Source organism: Falco punctatus, assembly GCF_963210335.1.
Source record: "Falco punctatus genome assembly, chromosome: 6".
NCBI lineage: Eukaryota > Metazoa > Chordata > Aves > Falconiformes > Falconidae > Falco > Falco punctatus.
Genome location: NC_137585.1, coordinates 45,883,497 through 45,906,046, shown reverse-complemented (window position 1 = coordinate 45,906,046; position 22,550 = coordinate 45,883,497). Strand labels below are relative to the sequence as shown.

The following is a 22,550-nucleotide window of genomic DNA, read 5'->3' as shown; positions in this document are numbered from 1 at the left end:
GTCCACCAACTCCAAATGATCATAGCATACACATGACTTAAACCTCAATACAATTTATATTGACAAACTGTTAAATATTAGTTAATATTATTATTTAATTCATATGAAGAATATTTATGGAGGATAAAATAGGCTACTTATTTTGAGTCTGTGTATGTCTTTGAAAAAAAAACAACAACCAAACAAACAAACAAAAAAAACAAAAAAAAAAAAACCAACCTACCGTAAGTACTGCATTTTTGTCTCTGAAACCATTTGGAAAAAAGATGGATGTAAATTGATGCACATCATCTATATCATCAAGGTTTATAGAAACAAACTGCTGAAGGTATCTTCCATAGCACTGTAGAAGCGCCAACTTATATTCCTGAAGAATAAATAATATGTTCTTTTTATAATTTGTATATTACATTTCAATTTCTATAAAACATGATTTTTTTTACTATCTTTTTGGAAAAAAGTATCAATATGAAAGAGCAGCTGGAAGTGAAACAGTAAAGTTTAATACAAACATTCACCAATGTAATTTCTAACGTGAACACTCAGCATAAGAAAGGTTGAGGTACTTAAAAGAGGAGCTTGTGGTTTGGGAGCTTCTGTTTATTTTAATCTGAAATATGACATATCAGAGAACAGCTGTGAAGTATGATCCTGGGCTAATGTAATAAACTCAAAGGGTTCCTGGAATGTCCCAGCTTTGCAACAGTAATGATGATGATACTACACTTCTGAGAAAAGTACTTCATAATGCAGAACATTATAAACAATATACAGACATCATCACTTCTCTCTCCCTTGTTTCCCTGATGTCAAAACCTTTCTTTGTAAAAAGCAGAGAGGAAGAAAAGACAAAGAATAAGATGCATTAAAAAAGAATGAAACAAGTGACAACTGAAGTTTCTGTATGGCCAAGAAGTCAGCACTAGCAGACCAGAAATTGCCCCTGGGCCTGTAAGAATGGTTAACAAACAGGATGTTGAGCTTTATTCATTCAAAATAGAGCTCCCCAGCAGCATGTTGAACCACTGTAACATCATGCTGAGACTATAGTTCAGCTCTGACTCAGACGTGGAAGTGTCATTTACTGAATCACCTCCACCACTTCCTGCAGTAAATATTATCTAGAGGTTTCTCTACCTCTCATGACACCAGTCATGACAAATTCTGGGGAAAAAGTAACTAATTTTTATTTGCAAAAATGATCCTTTAATGTTTAATCACAGAAAATTCAGAAGTATTTCCTTGCACTCACTGTTTTCAATATAAATTCCTACCACCACAGTAACACTTACCTTGAATTTTTAATCATCTGAGGAGTCTAACTCACATGGCCATATTGTCCTCTTCATTGTGTGAAAGCAGCAGCCATACACAGAAACTTTTACTTTTTACTTTTACTTTTACCGAGTGCTGTGGGCACTCAGACCCGTGTATAATCTAATACCAGATTCAGGCTATAATAACTCCTAGAATCCAAAGTCATGGACCAGAATACCATTAAGCTAGTTGCTGATGTATAACAAAAAGGTAGCTTCTCCCTCAAACAGTTTCAAATACCTGAATATGGCCAGAGATAACAGGCAGATACAGGCAGAGAGGGAGGGGGAAAAAATGAGTCAGTACTGATCAGTACGATGACTAATGGGTTAACCGATATGACACAATGAATTTAGGTGTGTCCTAAAAGATACATAGCAGATGTATAATAGGAAGGAATCTAAACTGAGAAGGCATTAAAAAAAATAACATGAGGACAGAAAGTCGGTGCTCACCCGCTGACTACTCATATTCAATAATTCATTTTTAAAGACTACACATCACTAAGTATTATATAACATAAAGGCAGATTGAAATTTAAAATAGTTGTCAGCAGTTTTCAACTAGGAGTCATGAGGGGTATTTATGGAATAGGCTTTACCTCACCTATCACAGCACTTGGTGTTAAGAACATTCATCCTTTCAGTAAAATTTGTAACTAGCATCCATCTCACTTTTTTTCTTCTTTTTTCTTCCAGGGAAATAAAAGGATAGAATGAAAACTAAATTTGTAAAGTCAAAGAACTGCACTTTAAAATGGGAGTTCCAAAGAGAACTCATTTCAAATATTTAGGCTGGCCAGCAAAACTACTTTTTCAACAACATTGACAACTTTACTATAAAAAAAACCACGTTACACTAGAGGATTGAAGTTGCAAGCAGAAGTCTTTACTCAGAATTCTAGACTACTTTTAGGCAATCTAGGGCCAGGTCATTAAGCATCTTGAATATAAGGACCAAATTACTACATCTGAGTTGTGCTATAAGCCAGTGTAAAGTACAGAAAGCAGGGTTTGAAGCATTTGAAATAACCTTATTGAGTACTCTGTGAGAGAAGCAGCTTCCAAGCACTAAAAGCTTCATGTAATATTCCAAGAAATTCCTAGGGCCCCGAAGCTATGAAAACTTGAAGAAAACATGAACATGAAGAAAACATGAATGGAATTGCCCAGGCAATGAAGGGGCTATTAATTAATGCAGTTATTCAAACTTCCTTAAGAATTTGTGAGCATTCCTAAACCTATACCATGAGCCCTAACTTCAATTAAAATTACTCCACAGTTATGGACTGTTGTATATGCCTTCCTCAACCTACCAGTGAGTGCTGAGAGCTGCTGAAGTTCAGCTTCAGTTTGCTGTTCTTGACTCAGGAGGCAGGCCACTTCTGGGGAATTCTTTAGGGCAGATGCAGTGAAGGATATATAACACTTCATAACATCTGCATGATACTCATACCTTTGCCATAGTCTGCCGAAAAGCTCCCCTAGTAGCCACATATATATGTGCTTTCCATAAATAGCATTTATCCTTGCTGGATTCCATAAATGAAGGACATAATAGCAGAAGTTTCCCTGGGTATGTTCCTCCAAAAGACAGCCCCTCAAACTGTATTGACAGATTTCCAATTATGCTTTCTTCTTTTCTGGGAAAAAGGTTTTAAGCTAGGAAAGTATTATTGACCAAATAAATATCTTCCAATATGTTTATGGCAAAAAGTAGAAAAATCCAGGGATGGATCATTACAAACATAAAATCACATTAAGCAGATAGCATCTATTTAGGAGCTGTCCCTTACTCTAGATTATGCTAATTGTCTACAAACTTTAGGTGTATTCTCTCAAGCAACTTTTCAAGTACTGGACCTTTAAAATAAATTAACCTATAATTCTGTAATGCTTCAGTATTTCTGCTTCATAACTGTATCACTCAGGACCACACATACTTCTTCAATCCTAAAAAGAATGACTTGCAACTAGATTTCAACTCTACATCTCCGAGCTGCTTCTGAGTGTCGTTTAGTAATTATCCTTGAAAACTGCAGTTTTTAGAACATGATCTTCTGACACAAATATCACTGAAGTGGTAAGTGGCACACATTTGAGGGCTTCTTTCCCAGCAGACATAAAGGACAAATATTATATAAGAATATAACATAGGACCAGCCTTACAGAGTCAGACCAATAGTTACTAGCCCAGTATCCCATCTCCAACAGTAGCCAGTAACAGATGATCAGGTAAGAGTATAAAAAGAGAGTCACGTAGTGTAACATACCTCAAATACTCTCAAAGTCTTCAACAATCTAGCTCCTGAATCTCTTTTAGTTGCAATTTACCCTTTCTGAGGAGACCAAAACTGCACACAGAATTCAAGACGCAGGACCATTGTTGATAGATATAGTTGTACAATGTGTAATTGCACTCCCAGTTTTGTTCTCTCTTCCTCTCCTGACAATTCTTTACATTCACATTTGGTTAACTGAGCACTGAGTTGACATTTCAGTGGAACAAACCAGCACTGCTCTATCATTGTTATTTGTGTTTAAGCAGCATCTACAGGTGTAGTCAGATACTGTACTCTACTGTGTTGACATATCAAATAAATATTAGAGAAATATTTTGGGGTATTCAAAAAGGCAATGGGTGCATAGAAAATACAGATATAGTAAATATAAAAAATCAGGGCAACTTTACAATAATAAGCAAAAGACACAAACCAACAACTCTCACTGGAATTACTTTGTAAAAGTTTTTGCTAGCTTCTAAAGTTTACAGTAAAATATTAAAAATTAAAGCAGCATAGAAACATAATGAAACAGACTGTGACTGAGCCTTTTCTGTTTTCATATGACTTACTTTGATCTGAACAAGGGAATCACCAACTTTCAGAAGTTTTTCATTGTAATACCACTCTGGCAGTCGAGGCTTATATTTGATCCAGATATTAAACAAAGTATTTGCTCTAAAAAAAATACAGGAGAGAAGGTTTCAGATTAAACTGGCAGTAGACCTGTCATGACAAGTAAACAAATAAAAAAACTTCTAATTGTGAAAACTCCTTTCTTCCAAATCTATTTGAACCTCTACGTATTTCAAAACAAGTGATCATTAAAACTAGTTTTAACAAGCAGCCAAGGACATTTCTGGGTTTCATTTCTGTCACCAGTTTTTATCACACATTTAAAATGGAATTAATTTTCTCTTGTGTAAATTCTTACTAAGATGTCTTCATATTAATCCCCTTGCATTGTTCAAACATGGTCACAGGTAGAAAATCTGTCCCACCTTTCAGCTAGTATTTGAGAGGTTCTGTTTGAAGAAACAATTTGATAATTTAAAGAAACTCAGTGAATTACAGCTCACAGCAATTATTGGGCTGGAAACTACAGATGCTAAGAGCAGGAAAAAAAGATCCCAAAATAACATTGCATGTCAGGTAGCAGCAAACTTGGGAACTAGTAGCCATGGAATAAACCACAGAGTTATGGTATATGGAGCTATAGAGCTCATGGTATGTAGAGCTATACCATGAATCACAAAAGAAGAAAGTCATTAGAAAACCTCTAGCATAAACTGCATTTAGTATGAAATGTTCAGACATTTTAGATCATAAAGGGTAGGATTCAGAGAGAAGCAGATGACACATTTATTAAAATGGTTTTCTGGCAATCATTGCAATGCTCTTCTCTTGCATCTGCCTGTTATTTTAGCCACAGTTGTCATCAAGGATGATTTTGAGTAACAAATTACTTATTTGGCTGAACCAGCAAGCCTCCCATAAACAGTAACTGGCTCTAAGCAGTTTGCTTCCTCTACAGCAGAACTGACTACATCATGCCAGGTTTATAGTCCCTACTGACTGCTGTTTGATGGGCTAGTGCCTTCATGTGTACAACCTTCCCACCCTAGACTTCCTTAAGAAAGCTATGTTCAAACTAGAAAACAACAATTGATCAGACAGACAGACTTATAATCACAGGGATTTTTCAGAAAAGAAACCTGTTACCAAACTATTAAGAGTATTGATTGTGTTCACAGTGCCAGGTATCTCTTAACAAATCACTTGTACAGAAACCTCAGCAAAGAGTGCCTTGTGAAACCACCACAGCTTAATTATTCATAGGCAGCAATTTACAAGGAAGAGAATGGAAATAATGTTTGAAAATAACCTTCTGGCTGAATTCTCACATGTAAACCTGATGCTTACTGGTATGAGGTAGCTGGAACACTGTCATTTAAGACAGTGATGGTAGACTAGAATGCAAGACACTTTCTTAAACTGTTTTCTGACATTCAGGAACTTGGAATCCATTCCCATGGTCTCCCAGACAGCTCTTCATTTCAGCTTATAAGAAGACTCCAAATAAAAAAATCACAGTAAGTAACACCATTTTTTCCACACAGAAAGCTGCAAGACACCTTCACATTTCAAGGTGAAACAGATGGCTTATGAGAAACCTGTCAAAATGACCTTTATACCACAGAATTACAACAAATAATCCTTTTCTTTCTGAAAGTATCATCTCAGCACAATTCTGTTTTTGAAAGTAAGCAGCAAAGAAATAAGGAGGACATTCTAGAGGCATATCCCAAAGGAAAAATGTACCAACAGCACAAACTAGCTTACAAAAAGCAGCAATCTGAGTAAACGTTCTAAGGCATGGGTTTTTTAAAGGAAACTATAGCCCCACCTAATGAAGAGCACCTTCCAAACGGGGAATGAGTTCCTGCATAAGTATAAGAATGGTCCATAATACGTAAACAATTAACAGCCTGCGTGGCTACTGACTTCTTACACAGAGAGAAGTATCCCTCTACAGTTAGTAGGGATAAATCTGCTAAGAGGCTCCAAAGTGAAGGAATCTGTCAGGTATATGAGCAGAGTTCCCCTGGCCTATCAAAGGAAGAAACTTAGGATGAGACTTCCAGAGTCAAATAGTTTTGATGGATACTACTGGGAGGGGAGAGAGAAAGAAAAGGAAGAAAGACAAAGAAGAAGAATAGGAAGAAGAAGAAGAATTAGAAGAAGAAGAAGAATAGAAAGAAGAAGAAGGAGGTCATTAATCAGGTTGTAAGGCTGTAAAGTAACTGATAGTAAGAATGACTGTGAATAAAGCTCTGGAAGGTGAGACTAATAAACTTCTTTAAGATGGATCAACTGAAAAGTCCCTAGTGAAGGTCATCTTCACCTTTTGTTTTGAATGCTCATATTAACACATGAGCTTCTTTGATATACTAAACAAGTAACAAGTCTGTAATAAACTAGTTTAGTAACATAGTGACAAATCTGACTAGACTTTCAGCTTCAATGGGAAGATCAAGGTAAATCGTACCTGCTACAATGCCCTGACTAACTACTAATGAATTCATGACACAGGAATGTTTCTTTGATACAGACAAAGCAGGAGAGTGAGGCACTTTCCAAACAGCTCATCAGCCTTTGCTTTAAACAGGCTATAGGACACCTGAATAACAAGTTAAGCAAGTGGTTTCTTTGAAAAATACTGGGCCGTTGAAGCTCAGAGATTAAGTTTCTTTATTTCCAATCATTCTATGAATTAAAAAAAAAAATTCCCTAAGGTTAACCCCATAATAGTGTGCACAGGGTAAGGCCCACATGACTACACTTCTGGGCCAAAAGTCTTTACTACAGGTAGTAAAGGATTCTCTCACACTGATGAAAAGATGCCTTGTTAAATAAGGGTGGCTACACCACATAACACAAGATAAAATCAATAGTTCAAGATAATCCTTGGATAGCCCCACTGCCAAGAGAAATGGGTAAAACAAATTCTCATTTAGGTGAGGAAAAAAATGGTTTTGATTGCTACTTCTTTTGATTGAAAAGATTCATGATTCCAGTACAGGGCAAGTCCTCAGTAATTTTTGTTTCTAATTTCTAGTGTTCTAGGTGTGTTCTAAGTGCCTAAATCACAGCCTTACTGTTGACTTATCAACACCAAGGGCTGGCAGCATTGGAGAAATTAATCTGACAATTTTACTTTTCTAAACTGAACATACTTGCCATGTGGAAGCTGGGCTTCTTGCTTGTTGAATAGCAAGAACACTTTAATCTCAACCCATGTCAGGAAAAGTAGTTTGATAAATGGCACAGCAACAAGTCTTTAGAGCATTTAGGAAAGCATCTGTAATAACCATTACCTTCAGAAATTCTTAGGCACAACTAGACTAAGGCTGGTTCTGCAAATAGCACATGCTCCAATTTTGAGTTATCAATGAGAGCCAAGAGAGAAAAGAAACAGCTCTGAAATTTCACAATCATAAATAAATACTCATAACTTTGCTAGCTGCCTGAATATATACTAAGAATCAGAATTCCAGTCTTCCATCTCTGTACTGCCCCTATACAAATGAATAATGCCAGAAGATGCAGAGCTACTGGGAGCTTCATGTTACTCAACATACTCAATGCCCTGGAATTTCTGTACATATCATCACTACCAGTAACTTCTGGGATCAAAACTCAGATAGCATTAGTTCTCATTTCCATGATGAACGCTGCAGAATTCTTTGGATGAGAAAATACTCTTATGCCAACTGAGTTATGTGTGGACATAGGTCACATCTACAAAACACCAGTTTGAATAAGACAGAGACTACTCAGGTCAAAAAATTCCAGAAGGTAAAGTAAAGAAAGACTTGGAGACACTTCACAAAAACTGATAGCTTGGCATGACATTGCAATCAGATCAGATTCAGCATGCCCAACTTGCAACCAGAAGATACAATGAATGTGTTCATTATCAGGCGTTTTGGTGGTGTCGGAAGCAGCTGAGTGGTGTTCCTTCTTCTACGGGGCCTAGAGGGAATAACTTTCAAAATAAGAATACAGATCAGCTAAAACAACAACAACAAAAAAAAAAAAGGTCTGATGCTACAGAAAGTCTTAAAAACAGCAAAGCACTGAAATCAGCTGCTGAAGCAATATAAAAAGCCAATACACTGAGATTCAAAACACTAGAGGCAAAAGTCTGGAGACTGATATCTGCATGATAGATCTAGGCCTAGACCTGATGATGAACATGCAACATAAACAAACTGGAAATCTAGATAGCTTAGAAAAGGAAAGATCTCCAGTGCAGACAAGTGCCAGGCTGCAGAATCTGAGAACATCCTGAAAACATATACAGCTCCTTTAGAGGAGAGTTGTTTGTGGACTAAAGTACCAAGTGAAATACTTAAGGGTAGAAGCTGCACCTAAGTGATAAGCTAACCACTCTATAATCTAACTCCTGTGCTGTTTTTTGAATGAACTTTTGATTACCTGGGAAACTTTCAATTTTTCTGTTAGAATTGTATATTTAGAATAGAACTCTGCTCAGATAACAACTATATAAAATCAACCTTTTACCCTAAAAGAAGCAGTTGAACTTTTATCTCATAATGTACCTAAATGCAGCAGGAAGAACTACATGAGAAATGCACAGTCTATAAAAGACATGTGCATGCACTATGAATCATACACTGACTCCAGTTGCTCTATCTTAACTGCATTACAAAATATAGATTTATGCATACCCACAGATATGCATGTAAGCGAGCAAACAAATATGCACCATTACACTTGCCATATGCTCTGCCCGCATCTGTGTGTATAAAAATATACCAATGTAGACACAGACATATGCACAAAAAGAGCTGTGTCGCGTTATCCTCATGTGGCCCCACTGCGAACGCATCTTTTGAAGGCGTGTGAGTGCCCACAAGTATTCACCCTCACACGACTGGCAGGCTGCCTAGTTGCTCCAGCACTGTGAAGGGATTTTCCTACCAGAAAGCTCAGGCAGGTTTGATACAGTCAGCAGTGGTGCTGCCAACTTCCACGCCACCTTGTGCTTTCCCCCTAGAGCATTAACTTCTAGGAAGTGCTGAAAAAGGAGGTGTTCAGATTTTTGAGGGTTTTCGATTAAAAAAAAAATAATAATGCGAGCAGTTTTCCAGTGTTCTGGCACACTGCTGGAAATGCTGACCCAGGTGAACAAGCTCCTGGCTAGCTCCCAGGTCGGGGCTGCGGGAGGGAAGGGGCTCCCCGGCCTGTGGGGTGAGGAGTGAGCCCGGAAGGAACGAAGGGGTGAGGAGAGGGGGGCGGCGGTGCCCGGGGGCCGGGCCGGGCAGGCCGGGCCGGGCGCCGGGGTGAGGCGCCGCGGGGAAGGGGCAGGAGGAGGCGAGCAAAGAGTGCGGGGAGCGGTCGAGGGAGGGGTGGGGGGTGAGGCAAGGGGCAGGCGGGAACGGCAAGTGGCTCCCGGAGCGGGTGGCGACGCGGGGACGACAGGAGGGCGGCAGCGCAGCCCCTACCCGCGGCGGTGCATGTCGTGGCGCTGCGGCTTGGCCTCCCCCGCGCCTCCCAGCCGCCGCAGGAAGCCCAGGACGTCCCGCAGCTCGGCTTCGAAGCTGTCCACCACCGGGTTGCCTGGCGCCACGGCCCCGAAGAAAGCGGCCGGCAGGGGCTGCGGGACCGAGGCGGGAAGCGGCGGCCCGGCGGCCTCCGCCATGCTCCGCTCAGGCCGCGGCGGTAACGCGTCGGCGTCGCCAGGCAACGACCTCGGGCAAACGGCCCCGCCGGGCGCGCGGGGGCGGTGGAGGCGGCGCGGGCCCGGCTGCGTCACTGCCCGCCGAACTCCCCGCTCCCGGAGGGGCGGCGAGGGGCTGAAATCTGCCTGCGTGCCCAGGGGAAGGGGTCTTCGCCTCGGGGGTCGGGCTGTAGCCCTCGGGGGGCGAGCGAGGGGGCTGGCACAGCCGGAGGGTACGAGCCGCGAGCCCCCGCACGAGCGGGCGAGCGCCCTTCTGCCGCCCGAGGCTGCCGCGCGCTGCCGGCGGGGGCGGCGATGCCTCACGGGCACCCTGCGCAAAGGGCGCTGCAGTATCGAGGTGGTTTGCTGTGCGAAAGATGCCGGAGGAAGGTTGGACAAGGCCAGGGGGTACCTTATGGGGTGGGTTTTCAACAACGTATTTCACCATGAATGTCGTTTTGAACTTACTGATTGCATCCCTGAGCCTGCCTAGTGCACGACTGCAGGGAAAAAGAACGCGTGATAACCTTCTAAAGGGCTACAGCTGCCTATTAAAAAAAAGTGGCAAACTAGGAAACAACCGGGCCGTATTTATCAATGTTATAGGAGGCAACCATTGCAACCTGTGTGTTTTCGAGTTCTTCATGAGCATTGTGGTAAAGGGGTTTAGGAGGGATGTGAGGAAAACCGGCTGTGTTACCATGTTCATCATCATGATGAGTATAAAGGACAGCTTAACTGAAACATGACAGTGAAAGCTTAGAAATGTAGTGAGTGAGCAATGAATTCTGGCAGCCCAGGCCAGTTGGGGGCAATTTCTTGACACTGAATACCTGAAAAAGTGCATCCAAGTAATTCACAGATGATAGTAAAGGAACTGTCCTTTGAAAGACTAGACCTGCAGCATCAGTGTGCTGAATGGTGGGAATCAGAAAGTACTGCATTAGCCAGGCCAGAGAGATGATGTGGGAATCGTTTAGACACTATGAGGAACATGCAAAAATTTTAATTAATTTATGACTAACCTGTCTGACTCATTTTACACACTGATTTTATATTGTTACCTGCTGGGAGTTGTGTGCATCCATCGCCCAACAGGTACTATGTATGGGAAGGCATTAGCAGGAATCAGGCGATTCATATGCACGGAGTTAATTCCAGGGATAATGGCTAGGCATTTAGGTGGCAGCAAATGGCTTAACACAAGAGGGAGTGGGTTCCTCAGATGTCTGTTTGGAGGCAGGAGAAAACGAAGGCTGCAATGAAGAGACATGGCACAAAGGTGCTGGTGCTGGGATTTAGAAACTGGGTATAGGGACGAATTTTACAAGACAACTGAAATACAAGAATCTGTCTGGAATCTATCACGGGAAGCTCTTTGGCTAGTGTGACAAAGCACAGCAAAATATTTAAATGTAGCAGTAATTGCTCTCCGTGATAGATTCCAGATGACTAATAAACACTGGTCTCTTGTGAAAAGCAGCTCGTACCACTGTGACTACCGGTGGTGGCATCCTTTCAAAGGCCCCGTGAAGATCTGAGCTAGTTTGCCTCACTAGATGGTGCTGCATCCCAAAGGGCTGGTCTTCACATTCCCGGGAGGCGGAGATGTGCTTAGAAGCTTCAAGGGGAACTTGAGGGACTGGAAACGAGACTGCTGAGTAAAACTTTGTATATCTCTAATATTTGGCTAGCAGATGGTGGACTGAATGTAACGTTTGCAGTTTGAATTAGTGTTTCAGCCATAGAAACAGTCAAAGAAAACAGTAAGAGGAAGGGTGTATTGCCATTTCCCAAAGGGGAGGGTTACAAAACTATGACAGCAAAGATAAAGCTTTAGCCACTGTTAACCAGGGTGTAGCTGATCAGTCAGGTCGTGAAAACTGTTCAGTCTAAAATTCCTGGGTCAGAGCTCAACAGGGTCCAAGTATGCACTCCCTGCTAGGTGGAGGTTTAGTGTAAGGAGGGCAGTTCTGACCCTCTCGGCACACAGGGTAGAAAGCCATGGAGAACAGCAAGGAACTACACTGCAGCAAGCATTATGTTGTGTGTGTGATGTCAATTTTGGATGCTTAAAATATTGATTTCTACTTTATTGTTCTGGAGAAGACTCAAATTTACACTCCAGACAGTCTCCATCTAATACGTAATGGGTCCAAAAGGCAAAAAGGCTTATAGTTAAAAGAACAGAACTTTTTAACTTCAGAAAGGTATCAGTGAGCATAATCTAACATTTACAGAGAAAAGCTTGGTGTATACAAAACAGCAAGAAAGTGACAGCTATTGAAGTTGCAACTACGATAGGAGAATTTCATAAAAAAATGGGAGTTTACCTGTCAGTACCTGTGTGACTTGGAAAGTTTATAGTAATTCTTTCAAATACATATGTTCCTACACCCTAAAAAAAAAGTGATTTGTTGATTGGAAGGCTAGTGATTTATTCATTGTTGGTAGGTCAACATTTAGATAGTGTTATGGTTCAATCCCAGCCAGCAACTAAGTACCACGCAGCTGCTCGCTCACTCCTCCTCCTTCCCCCTGCAGTGGGATGGAGAGGAGAATTAAAAAAAGGTAAAACCTGTGGATTGAGATAAGAACAGTTTAATAATTGAAATAAAGTAATAATAATAACAACAACAACAATAACAATAACACTAATAATTGTAATGAAGAGGAGAGGGAGAGTGGAATAAAACCCAAGGGAAAAACCCCAAGTGATGCACAATAGAGCTGCTCACCACCTGCTGACTGATGCCCGGCCAATCCCTGAGCAGCGATCAGCAGCTCCCAGGCAACTCCCCCCAGTTTGTATACTGAGCATGGTGTTCTATGGTATGGAATATCCCTTTGGCTAGATCAGGTCAGCTGTCCTGGCTATGCTCCCCCCTGGCTTCTTGTGCACCTGCTCACTGGCAGAGCATGGAAAACTAAAAGATCCTTCATTTGGAGTAAGCGCTACTTAGCAACAGCTAAAACATCAGTGTTATCAACATTATTCCCATACTAAATCAAAAGCACAGCACTGTTAACATGTCACAGCTGCTAAGAAGAAAATTAACTCTATCCCAGCTGAAACCAGGACGGATTGTAATGTGAAGTACAATAAAATTAGGGAGAAAGTAGGTGAGATTACGGAGAGCTGGCACAGACAGGATCTCAAGAAATGCAATTTAGGTAAATCCATTGACCCAAGCAAAGAGGTCATAATAACCTGTGGTTTAATATCACCAGGTCAGATAGGAGGAAGCTGCCTCAGAAATAGAAGACTCGTAAAGAGTCAATGTAGTAAAAATCCATATAGGAAGTATCTGCTTTCATGGCTATTGGGCCAAAAGTATGCTTGAGTCAGAAAGGGGAAAAACTTTGCTGCTAACTCATCAAGCTGCCTGCTTACTTCTTGTGTGTCAGTTCCACTTGTGTGAGCAGCAGTGGTTACTAAGACCAAACAAAGGGTGGAAACACTGTATAATCACAGCAGTGTTGGGCAGGAAGAGTGTCCAGTGGTGTTGCGTACAGGGGCTGAGGTAACATCTGCCGAGCCCTATTTAGTACATCAGTCAAAGTTTGTTTCCTATGAGTAATTCTGAGATGCATGTTCAGATCCCTTCCCAGGATATTTGTAGCAAATGTACACCTGAATTATGGTGCCTGTAGATTTTGCTGTTTGATATTCAGAGACAAGAGGCAGTCATGGATGCTGTATTACCAGACTTCTGCAGGGTAACTTGACTGTCCACAGGGATGAAAGAGCTAAATTTATGTCATGTCTTCTTTGACACTTTTAGGAAAAAAAGTCTGAGTTGTGATTCTGGGCCATCAGGTAGTCTTCAGGCTGATAGGCTAATGAAGACATGGGACTTTAAAATAATGTTTAACATATTTATGGACTACCATATTCAAAACTGGGATCTACGTTTACTCTACTTGTGGTATGCCTGCCTGGTTTTAAGTGCCTTTAAGAATTCACAGTTCTCTCCCTTTGAGTGGGAGTGCATTGCTGGATTTAAGAAATAGAAGTAAATCCAGAGAAAGAAGTGCTGGCAGGTATATGCTTATTCTTATGAAGAAATGAAGTTTGTGGGTTAGGCAAGGAAAACAAGGTCAAGGAAACAAAATGTCTTCACCGTTTGCTATTCACATGGGGGAATCAGATATGATACAGAAGAATAGCTCTAAGTTGCCTGATAAAGGTCCTTAAAAAGCCATTCTTTGAGAGAGCTGGAAGAGGTGAACCAAGTTACTGAATGTCAGGAGTATACTTTGTGTGACCAATTTGTCCAATGGGAGGAGAAAAAGGAAGAACTTTTACTAAGTTTACAAGAGGCCAACCGCTTGCTGGAATCAACATACCTTTCAAATAACTAACTGTACAGGAAGCGGAGAGGTGCAGCAGACGTGCAAGTTTGTTGCTATCACAATCTGTGGCAGCTGTCTATCCCTACAGCTGATGAGACAGATATGGGAGTACAGGGCTTTTATGGTTAGTTGTGAGGGATTATACTGTTCCTTCCCATCCTTCTGTCCTTTGTGGTTTAGGGCTGTTTGTTAGAGCTGCTTGTGGCTTATTGATAGCATCTTTAGGCTCAGATGCCTTACTTACACCTACCTTTAACATTCGAACAGAATTTGTGGATTCCTAACCTTATCTAAGGGCTACCTGCAGCCCTTCCATGGAAAAGTTAGTAAGGAGATGAGGGTTACACTGTCACATTTTGATATCGTTTGTAGTTTTTGCTGTACCATGAAGAAACATGTCCTGAATTAGGAAGGTACATACCTGACTGCAGGGGTAGGGAAATGTGAAAAGATGGTGGAAATTACTTATTTAGGACACAATACAGATAGATTTTCAAACAGAGCAGCATATTGAATCCTTTACTGAGATGGTGACACATATTTGTAAAGTATTCCAGCACTGTTCCGGTCACTGGGCAGTATACAAAAATTGTCAAACATGGAATGGTCTCTGAACTCTGGAACATACATTAACAAAGTAGCTGAAGCTTGTGAATCTTTTGACAAGCAATTGATGGTCTTTTAAGATATATCGACAGCGTGTCTGGGACAGTTTTAATGTAAATGAATGCTAAGAGAAGGAAAATACCAAGTTTTTACTTGAAAACAGTTCTTGGCTTCCTTTCTGATCTAGTGTGTCAGTGTAGTAAGAGGAAGGGAAAAAGTGATCAACACAAGAAAGAACTGCAGTGACTGAGAACTGTGAAACTGCCAGGTTCTTACAGAGCCGCGTTTGAGTTTGGGGTGACAGTTGTCACTGTGTTTTGGTTGTATCATATGAAAAGTTTCAGTGCCAAATTCTAAAGATGAAGTGTAACTTTTGAAGGTTAAAATATAGAAGTAATATTTTTTTTTCATGTGAGTGGGAATGCTCACAAAAAGTTCTTAGTTTTTTGGTTTTTTTTCATTAGGGAAATATTCTTTGGCATATAGATGAATTCCAGTTGATCTGCAGAAAATGTGTTATATGGGAGAAGTGATCTTGTTCAGTTAATGCACACACAACGCATGCAAACACCCACACACACCCACACCCACACACCCCAGCACCTGCCCCTCCAAGAAAGCATAGCAATGTGCAATATTTTTGTGAACAATCTCGAAGATTTGACTCACCCACTCAGGCTGTATTGTTCTACCTTGAGTGGGTTAACCAGTCTTTGGGGAGGGAGATGCAGCAGGTTTTTTATATAGCTGCATTATATGAGTTTGTAAGAGGTTTAAGTTGAAACACAACAGATTCTGAGATCTGCTTTATGGACTTGAGGTAGCAGTTGGTCACATCAAAGTCCATTTGTGACTTTTCAAAAGATGGAACTATTGCTTCAATGAGATAGTTTGCCTAAAATTCCTGTTATTTTCTTTCTTTGATTAAGACATGGTTTATTCCAATTTACAAGTACATTCTACTGGAGCAGACAACAATTGATACAGCTTATTTTGGAAAGACTTCCAAGGACTTGCATATATTTCTTCTAAGGAAGTACTAATTTTGGTTCACTAGACTGATCATGGAGGTAAACTTCTTGTCTCAGTCAAAGATCTTGTCTTAAATCTCAAGAAGCTGTAGGCGTTCTTCTAATGAAGAAGCTATGCCTAGTATGCTAGAGTACTAGCAAAGAAGTCTTGTGCAAAAGCCCAAAGCCCTGTACATCTCTTCCAAACGTGAGAAGGTTAAAGTCTGAACAAGATTTTTGGTGATGTGCGTGAAAGCTGCAGCTTAGAAACACACTAAGAACGCAGAACATTTAGCTGTATGTGTAAAAACCTAGAGAGAGGCCTGAGCTAAAGACAACATCCAATTTATTGAGCAGAGAGACTGGCAAGATGGTTATATTTTCTACAGAATGTGAGAAAAGAAGCAGAGATGGAACACAGAAATTAATTCTATTTTAGCTGCATTCAGCTTAAGCTGATTGCTAGGCATCTAGTAGTTAAGATTTTATTTTGGAAAAAAAGTAGTGACATGTTTTGTTTAAAACCATCATGCATTTTCTTCATTTAATAAAGATTCTCAAGACAAACCTTAAATGAGAGGAAGTATAGCCTATTCCAAGAAAGAAATTAGTTCTGAAAACCTTCCCAAATCTCTCTTGAAGCCAAATATGACAGTGCATTTTTATTCATATTCTCCTGATGCACATTTGCTGTTATAATTCTGAGCTCCTACAAATGCTGTAGATAGAAATCATCTTGGGGAAATAACACTATTGTTTGTATGTATAACTCCAAAATAGCTAAATGCATCCTTATCGTAACACTTTCTCTGTTGTGCATTTGGTCTGGGAGCACTCACAGGATCAAAATAGACTTCTAGGAATTAATCATTGGGAGCAAACAAAGAGAGACCTAAAATAACCTGGTGATGACCTCCAATATTTTTAGATCAATGCATTTCTGTTCAGGCCATTTCTTATTGCATTACAGTATGAATTTTGAAACTTCTTGGCATCATTACTTCCATTTTCCATTCTTAGCTTCTCACTCTTGTAAGAATATTTCACTCCAAGGTCAAAATATCTGCTGATTGAGTTTTGTTCAAGCAGCTGACAGAAATTGTTTTGAGCAATAGCCTGACCTTGGACTGGGAGATTTAGCAGCTTGGAAGTCAGCAGTAGAAAATTATGCAATGTGGAAGTAGTTATTTGCTGGCTATTAAGCCTTGCTTATTCAAGGAAATAGAAAAAATATCTTTGTCTTCACAAAATTATTTGGATATTTCATATCTTTCACAATACCTTTTTATTATTTTATGTAACTACATTTTCTAGATTATTCTTTCTAATAATGTATACCATTCTGAGCTTTTGGTATATATTATTTCTAGTAATGATATATGTAAATATGTCATTGTGAGCTTTTATCTCAGTACTTCAGAATTTTAGAAAATTAATGTTTAAGAACAAGTAATTGTTTTGCATTCTACATATATGTGGGAAGGTTACTCATCTGGTTTCTAAAATAGTGCAACATGGCCATGCTGGCTTTATTACAGTTTAAGTAAAAATTATAATAATTTCTTTTTAGAGCAATTGATGCTGTTGCCTGATTGTATTTTATGAAATAAAAACTGTCCAGAAACAGGATTATATGTTTATCAGTACATCTATAGATATGCAGATACTGGATCATGAAATCCCTAGTAGGGCTGTAGGAAAAGCTACAATATCAAAAAGTATAATGACACTAAAGAAAATAGTTGCTAGAAGGAAGATTAAAATCCCAGAGTTGCAACCAGCTGCGAACAAGAATGAGTAGAAGTGCAGGTGTTCTCTGCAGCAATTCTAACATCTTTTGGTGGTAAACCACTGATTGCCACTGATACGTAAACCTACAGAAATTAAGCTGGAGAGCAGAAGTAGACTGTTACAGGTAATATAGTTGAAGTAAGCCTTCCTATAGCCTTTTTCCCCTTAAAATTTTAAGGGGCAGACCATTATATTCAATATTAGTTTCAAAAGGAATAGTAGTATGCAAATACTTAATGGGAGTGGAGTGCCTTTATTAAATTAAAAAAAATTTCTCTTCCTGGTGTTTGGTCCTGCATCTCATAATCAGCGTGGCAAGTGATTTCTAGTTTTGACTGCAGTAGGTTTGAAATAGCTGATAGTTTCATATCTCTTTCTTCCTTTTCTGAGCCACCCTTGTTTGCTATGTATTCTTATTATTAATGCCTAGGATTTTTTTCTGGTTTGATTTTATTCAGATTGTCTTTTTGCTAAAATTTTGGCTAGGGCTTATATTTAACAGCATTTATTCTATTTTTAAAATACTTTAGAATGTTATAATAAAATGATATTAAATGTCTATAGAGTAACTTGGAAACACTGTTTTATCAATCAGAATGAGACAATTTAATCCTTATTGCTCAGACTGAAAGACCCTCCACAAAATTGTGAACATACCTCTCTTAATAGGCAGACTAAGTGAAGTTTATTAGCTGTACAGTTGAACTTCTCTATAATGCAGAGAGAACTCCGATGGTATAGTATTCCAGGACTGAGCTGGATTCATTATGAAACTTCAGGCTGAGAGCTCTCTCTTTTGAGATGAACTAAAAGGAATGCAGAGAAAAAGAAGCAGTAAAAGACACAAACCTATAAAAAATACAAAAACTATTGTTTTTGGAATAAAGGCCTTGGTGATTTGCAATACAATAAAGTTTAGCTTGTGTGCCTTAACATACACTTTCATCTAGCATCAAAGTGTAACAAAATAATAAAAAAAAAAAATAACTGGCAAATAATCTCTAGTATATAGTCTGTTGGGAATCTCCATTTAAGAAACAGTAACATGATTTTTGGAAAGTTATGTGAGTGGAGAATCCTTCAATCATCTTATAATTTGAGATCTTATACATGCCATTTTCCAGGTCTGTTTTTAATATCCCTATTATAGGTTTTTAGAGAAGAAAGGCAATAGGTCTTAATTCTTGTCGTTTTATCATTCTGTTGAAGTCTTAAACCGCCAGACTGACAACTCTTACAGTATCCATTTTCTAATGAACAAGAGACTTTTACTTCTCATTTTCCAAAGATTACTCTGAAGCCATGCAATTAGCCCCTTACAAATATATCAACAGTATCATCCATTCCCTTAGCATAGCAATTTGTATTGCCATTTTATAGAATATAAAAGACAATTATATACCATATATATATATATATATACACACACACACAACTACATGTATTCATGTATTTCTGGTCAACATACTATCAGCCTGCTCTTTACATTTTTTCTTTTAATTCAAGAAATACTCTAAATAGAATTGTAATCTTTACTCTTTTTTCCCTCAGAATTTCAAATTAGAAAGATCAAACTATTGCCTTTTCTCTATGTGATGGCACTACAGGAAAAATAGAAATTGTTATCAGCACTTTACCTTGTTTAACTGATGCAATAATAAAAAGTATGTAGATCTTGGCCACTCAAACATAGATGAAACTTTGGTAGCAAGTTTTGAAAATTTTGCTAAAATGCATTCAAGTGGAAACATGGCTCTTCATGTATTAGGTATGGCTATATTAAAATGTCGATTTTTTTACTCAGTGGACCTACTTTGTATACTCTGGCATATCTATTACGTTTAAAGACAAAAGCATGGTATTTACCTTTGTAGAATCAAAGTAAGACAGATGTTACTCCTTCTTCTGTATTGTTAGCAATAGAGATGCTTAATAAATTATCCTGAAAGGAAAAAATTTTGTTATGTTGTACCTGTATAATTCCATTATAAGACTGACAGAATGATTCCTTAGAGAAGGCAGACAGAGCTTCACTGAAATAAAGCATTATACATCCGTCTGAATTAGCAAAAAGGTAACTTAAATATAATTTAGTCATCAGAAACATAATCACTATGTATCAAACATGAATAAAAAAAACCCCAAGTTAATTGGTAGATCTGAGATTATGGTTCATCTACTTTAAAAATTTGGTTGTGATCAAGAGTGCATCTTTGAAGCGGCCCCACCTCCTGCACTTGTTTCATGTTACGGAGTGACCTTGAGTGCATGGGTTGAACTCTCTCTGAATTGGAACTACGCTGAAACATGCACTCCATGAGCGCACCTGAAATTCTCTAACTGGTCCTGGAAATGCAGTCTCTAGGAGCAGACTAGAACAAGTTCAAAGTAAAAACCCCAAATGTGTATTATGCACAGATCTGCTCCAATTGCACTGCTTCCCTTGTGAATATAGCTAGAGCCTGCTTTGCTAATTAGGAAACAAATATTTTTGAAGCAATATGAAAGTCAATTATGCCATTTCTGGAGAGTTGCTTTTAAAAATATTTGTACTTGAACAGAAAGCCTTCCAAGACACCACTGCTACCTCTACTTTTCTTTGCAGAGAGGAGAGAGAAATTGCTTACAAATGTTATGCCACAAGTCAAACAAGTCTTACTTGTCACAGAACTGTATCTTCTGTCTTAAAAAGCTAAGGAGAAGATTTGCAGTGTCTACTCTGTGCCAGCTAACAAGCTAACATAGAAGACAAAACTGCAGTGATTATAAATACCAAAAAAAACATGCCAGGGCATTGCACATGGTATCACATCTGTTACAAATAGGGTCTATGCCTCTGGTTTGTAGTTTGTTTCATGATTTAGTTAAGAAAAAAGAACCACATACTAAGGTCTGCTACAAAAAGTGTCCTCCAGCTCTGGAATTATAACATCCTTTTCTTTAGCTCTTTGGTTTATTTCCTTAAAATAGCAAACTCAATGCATCATGTACTTTCCTAGGAGCCTCCATTTTTTCCATGCTACTCTTCATAGGCCATCTGCATGTAAATACTTCCCTAACCCAGAGACCACTTGTCTGTTAAGCTCAGTTAGTAGGCAGCAGATCAGTTACAGACCAGAAGATTCAGTGTGATGGCTATTCACACTGTTTTGCTACAATCATTTGCAAGGCCTGATAGAATGGAGAGCCTGCCCTTATCTGTGCTGCAGATGTACATGGTTCCTCCAGAGAACCCATAATAACTTCCTCAAAACACATACTGAGAAGCATGTTTGGGAATAACGGCTATCCTACTGTAATACTGCTCCTGTTCTTTCAGCTAGCCCAGCAATACCTACCTAGCCCTCACTCAGCCACATGCGCACTCCAAAGAATGTGCTTCTCCTCTGTGACTTTTCAGCACCTGTATGATCTTCACAAGTTCACAAGACCCTGATACTTCAGGGACAGTGAAAACTGCTGTGTTTTCAGGGAACTGTGAAGAAAAAGAAATGAGTTGACCAGGGCCAAAATTCCAAATCGCAATTTCAGTGAGAGGTCAGATGACTGTTGCCAGTCTTATGTGACATTAGATGCAGCATCTGAGCCAATGTGAAACAGGCTTAGCCACTTGGCATAGTGCTGTGCTGTGTGGAAATACCAAAACAATGTAATTACAGCAGAAGGACGTACCAGAACAGTCTGTCTCTGAAGTTAGTGTATCTGGGATCATGTTGTCTATTTCTGGTAGGGTGTTACTTTGCATAGTGTGGGTATGCATTTAATGGCCAGTATTCATAGCACCACAAGTGCACAAAGTGAACGATCTGGGAACATAAAAATATGGAGATGACAAGATGGGAGAGACTGGTGCTAGTGGGATGCAGTAAGAGACTGCAATTTGCCTTGGAAAGCTCAAGGGCTGTAACATGTGGCATCTGGCATACAGGGAGAGGGAAGTGTAGTAGATGATAGTACAACTTCTGTCGTAGCTGTACAGGATGGAAAAGAGCATATGAGTAGGATTTTCTTCTGGGGGGAGAAGAGGAGAAAGCCCAGAAAGAATATAGGAATCCACAGAAAAGTACTCGGCAAGGAGGCAAAGACAGAACAAAGTGATGAGAGAAGTCACAGGGAATAGCAGAGAAAAGGAAAGGAAAATGGGCTGCAGCACCCTAAATGCCTATGATGTTTAAGAGTAGGGTCTCAGGAAGAGAGACTTCCCATAAGAGAAAAGAAATCATGCCTTGAACACTGATGGAAGTCGGTCTCTCAAGGATAGCCCCAGAGGCTGCTCAGGAGAACAGTGAGAGACAGTCTGGACAGAAGAGGGAAATACATGAAAAAGAAAAAATAATACCTTCTTCAGAATTCTTCCTGAAAGAGATACTTTAATTTTCATAGATATGTTTGTTGTGGTTTGAGTTTTTAGGCAAGAAACAAGATTACATTAGCTGTGGCAGACCCTAGGCCTCAGTTTCTCAGATCTAAAATCGGGCAAATTTCCCTTTGATAACAGCAACACTGACTAGTATCTTGCTCCAGCTCCCTGCGTGATAGTGACGCTGGCTTCCTTCACACATTAAAAGCTGGGTTACAGGCTCATTTCCTAGGGAAAAGGGCCTTAATTTGTTATCACAAAGAATATGGTGTCAGTAGCACCCTGAAGTGTTTCTTTTATTGTCTTTGGAAAAGCTTTTGTACCATTTAAAAAAAAAAATGAAGATTTTTAGTGGAGGCAAAGGTGGGGGTTAATGTTACTGTTCCTACGATTTCTATTGTCTAAGATGTTTTTCAGAGAAGCAGCTGGAGTACAAGGCAGAGAGTGGGAGTGCTGAATGGGAAGGTGAGAGGGTCGGGCAGATCTCCACAGAGCAGGTGGAACTGCCTGAAGCCTCTGACTTAGATTTTCTGAGTCAGAGAATTCAGGGTTGATGGTGGCAATTATGTATGCTGGGTACAG

The 22,550-nt window shown here is 39.5% G+C and overlaps 1 protein-coding gene across 1 annotated transcript in view; it reads right to left on the bottom strand.

Annotated features, from left to right (window-relative positions):
- The window catches only part of CFAP54 (cilia and flagella associated protein 54), a 147,876-nt gene that overhangs the window by 113,013 nt on the left and 12,313 nt on the right, over positions 1-22,550 (bottom strand). The window contains exons 2-6 of the mRNA XM_080392625.1: positions 19,475-19,550; positions 18,266-18,414; positions 9,631-12,423; positions 4,171-4,276; positions 224-367 (exon numbers count right to left, since the gene is read on the bottom strand). Coding sequence (XP_080248751.1) covers positions 224-367; positions 4,171-4,276; positions 9,631-9,827 — 447 coding nt within the window. The 5' untranslated portion in view covers positions 9,828-12,423; positions 18,266-18,414; positions 19,475-19,550. The remainder of the gene's footprint in view (positions 1-223; positions 368-4,170; positions 4,277-9,630; positions 12,424-18,265; positions 18,415-19,474; positions 19,551-22,550) is intronic.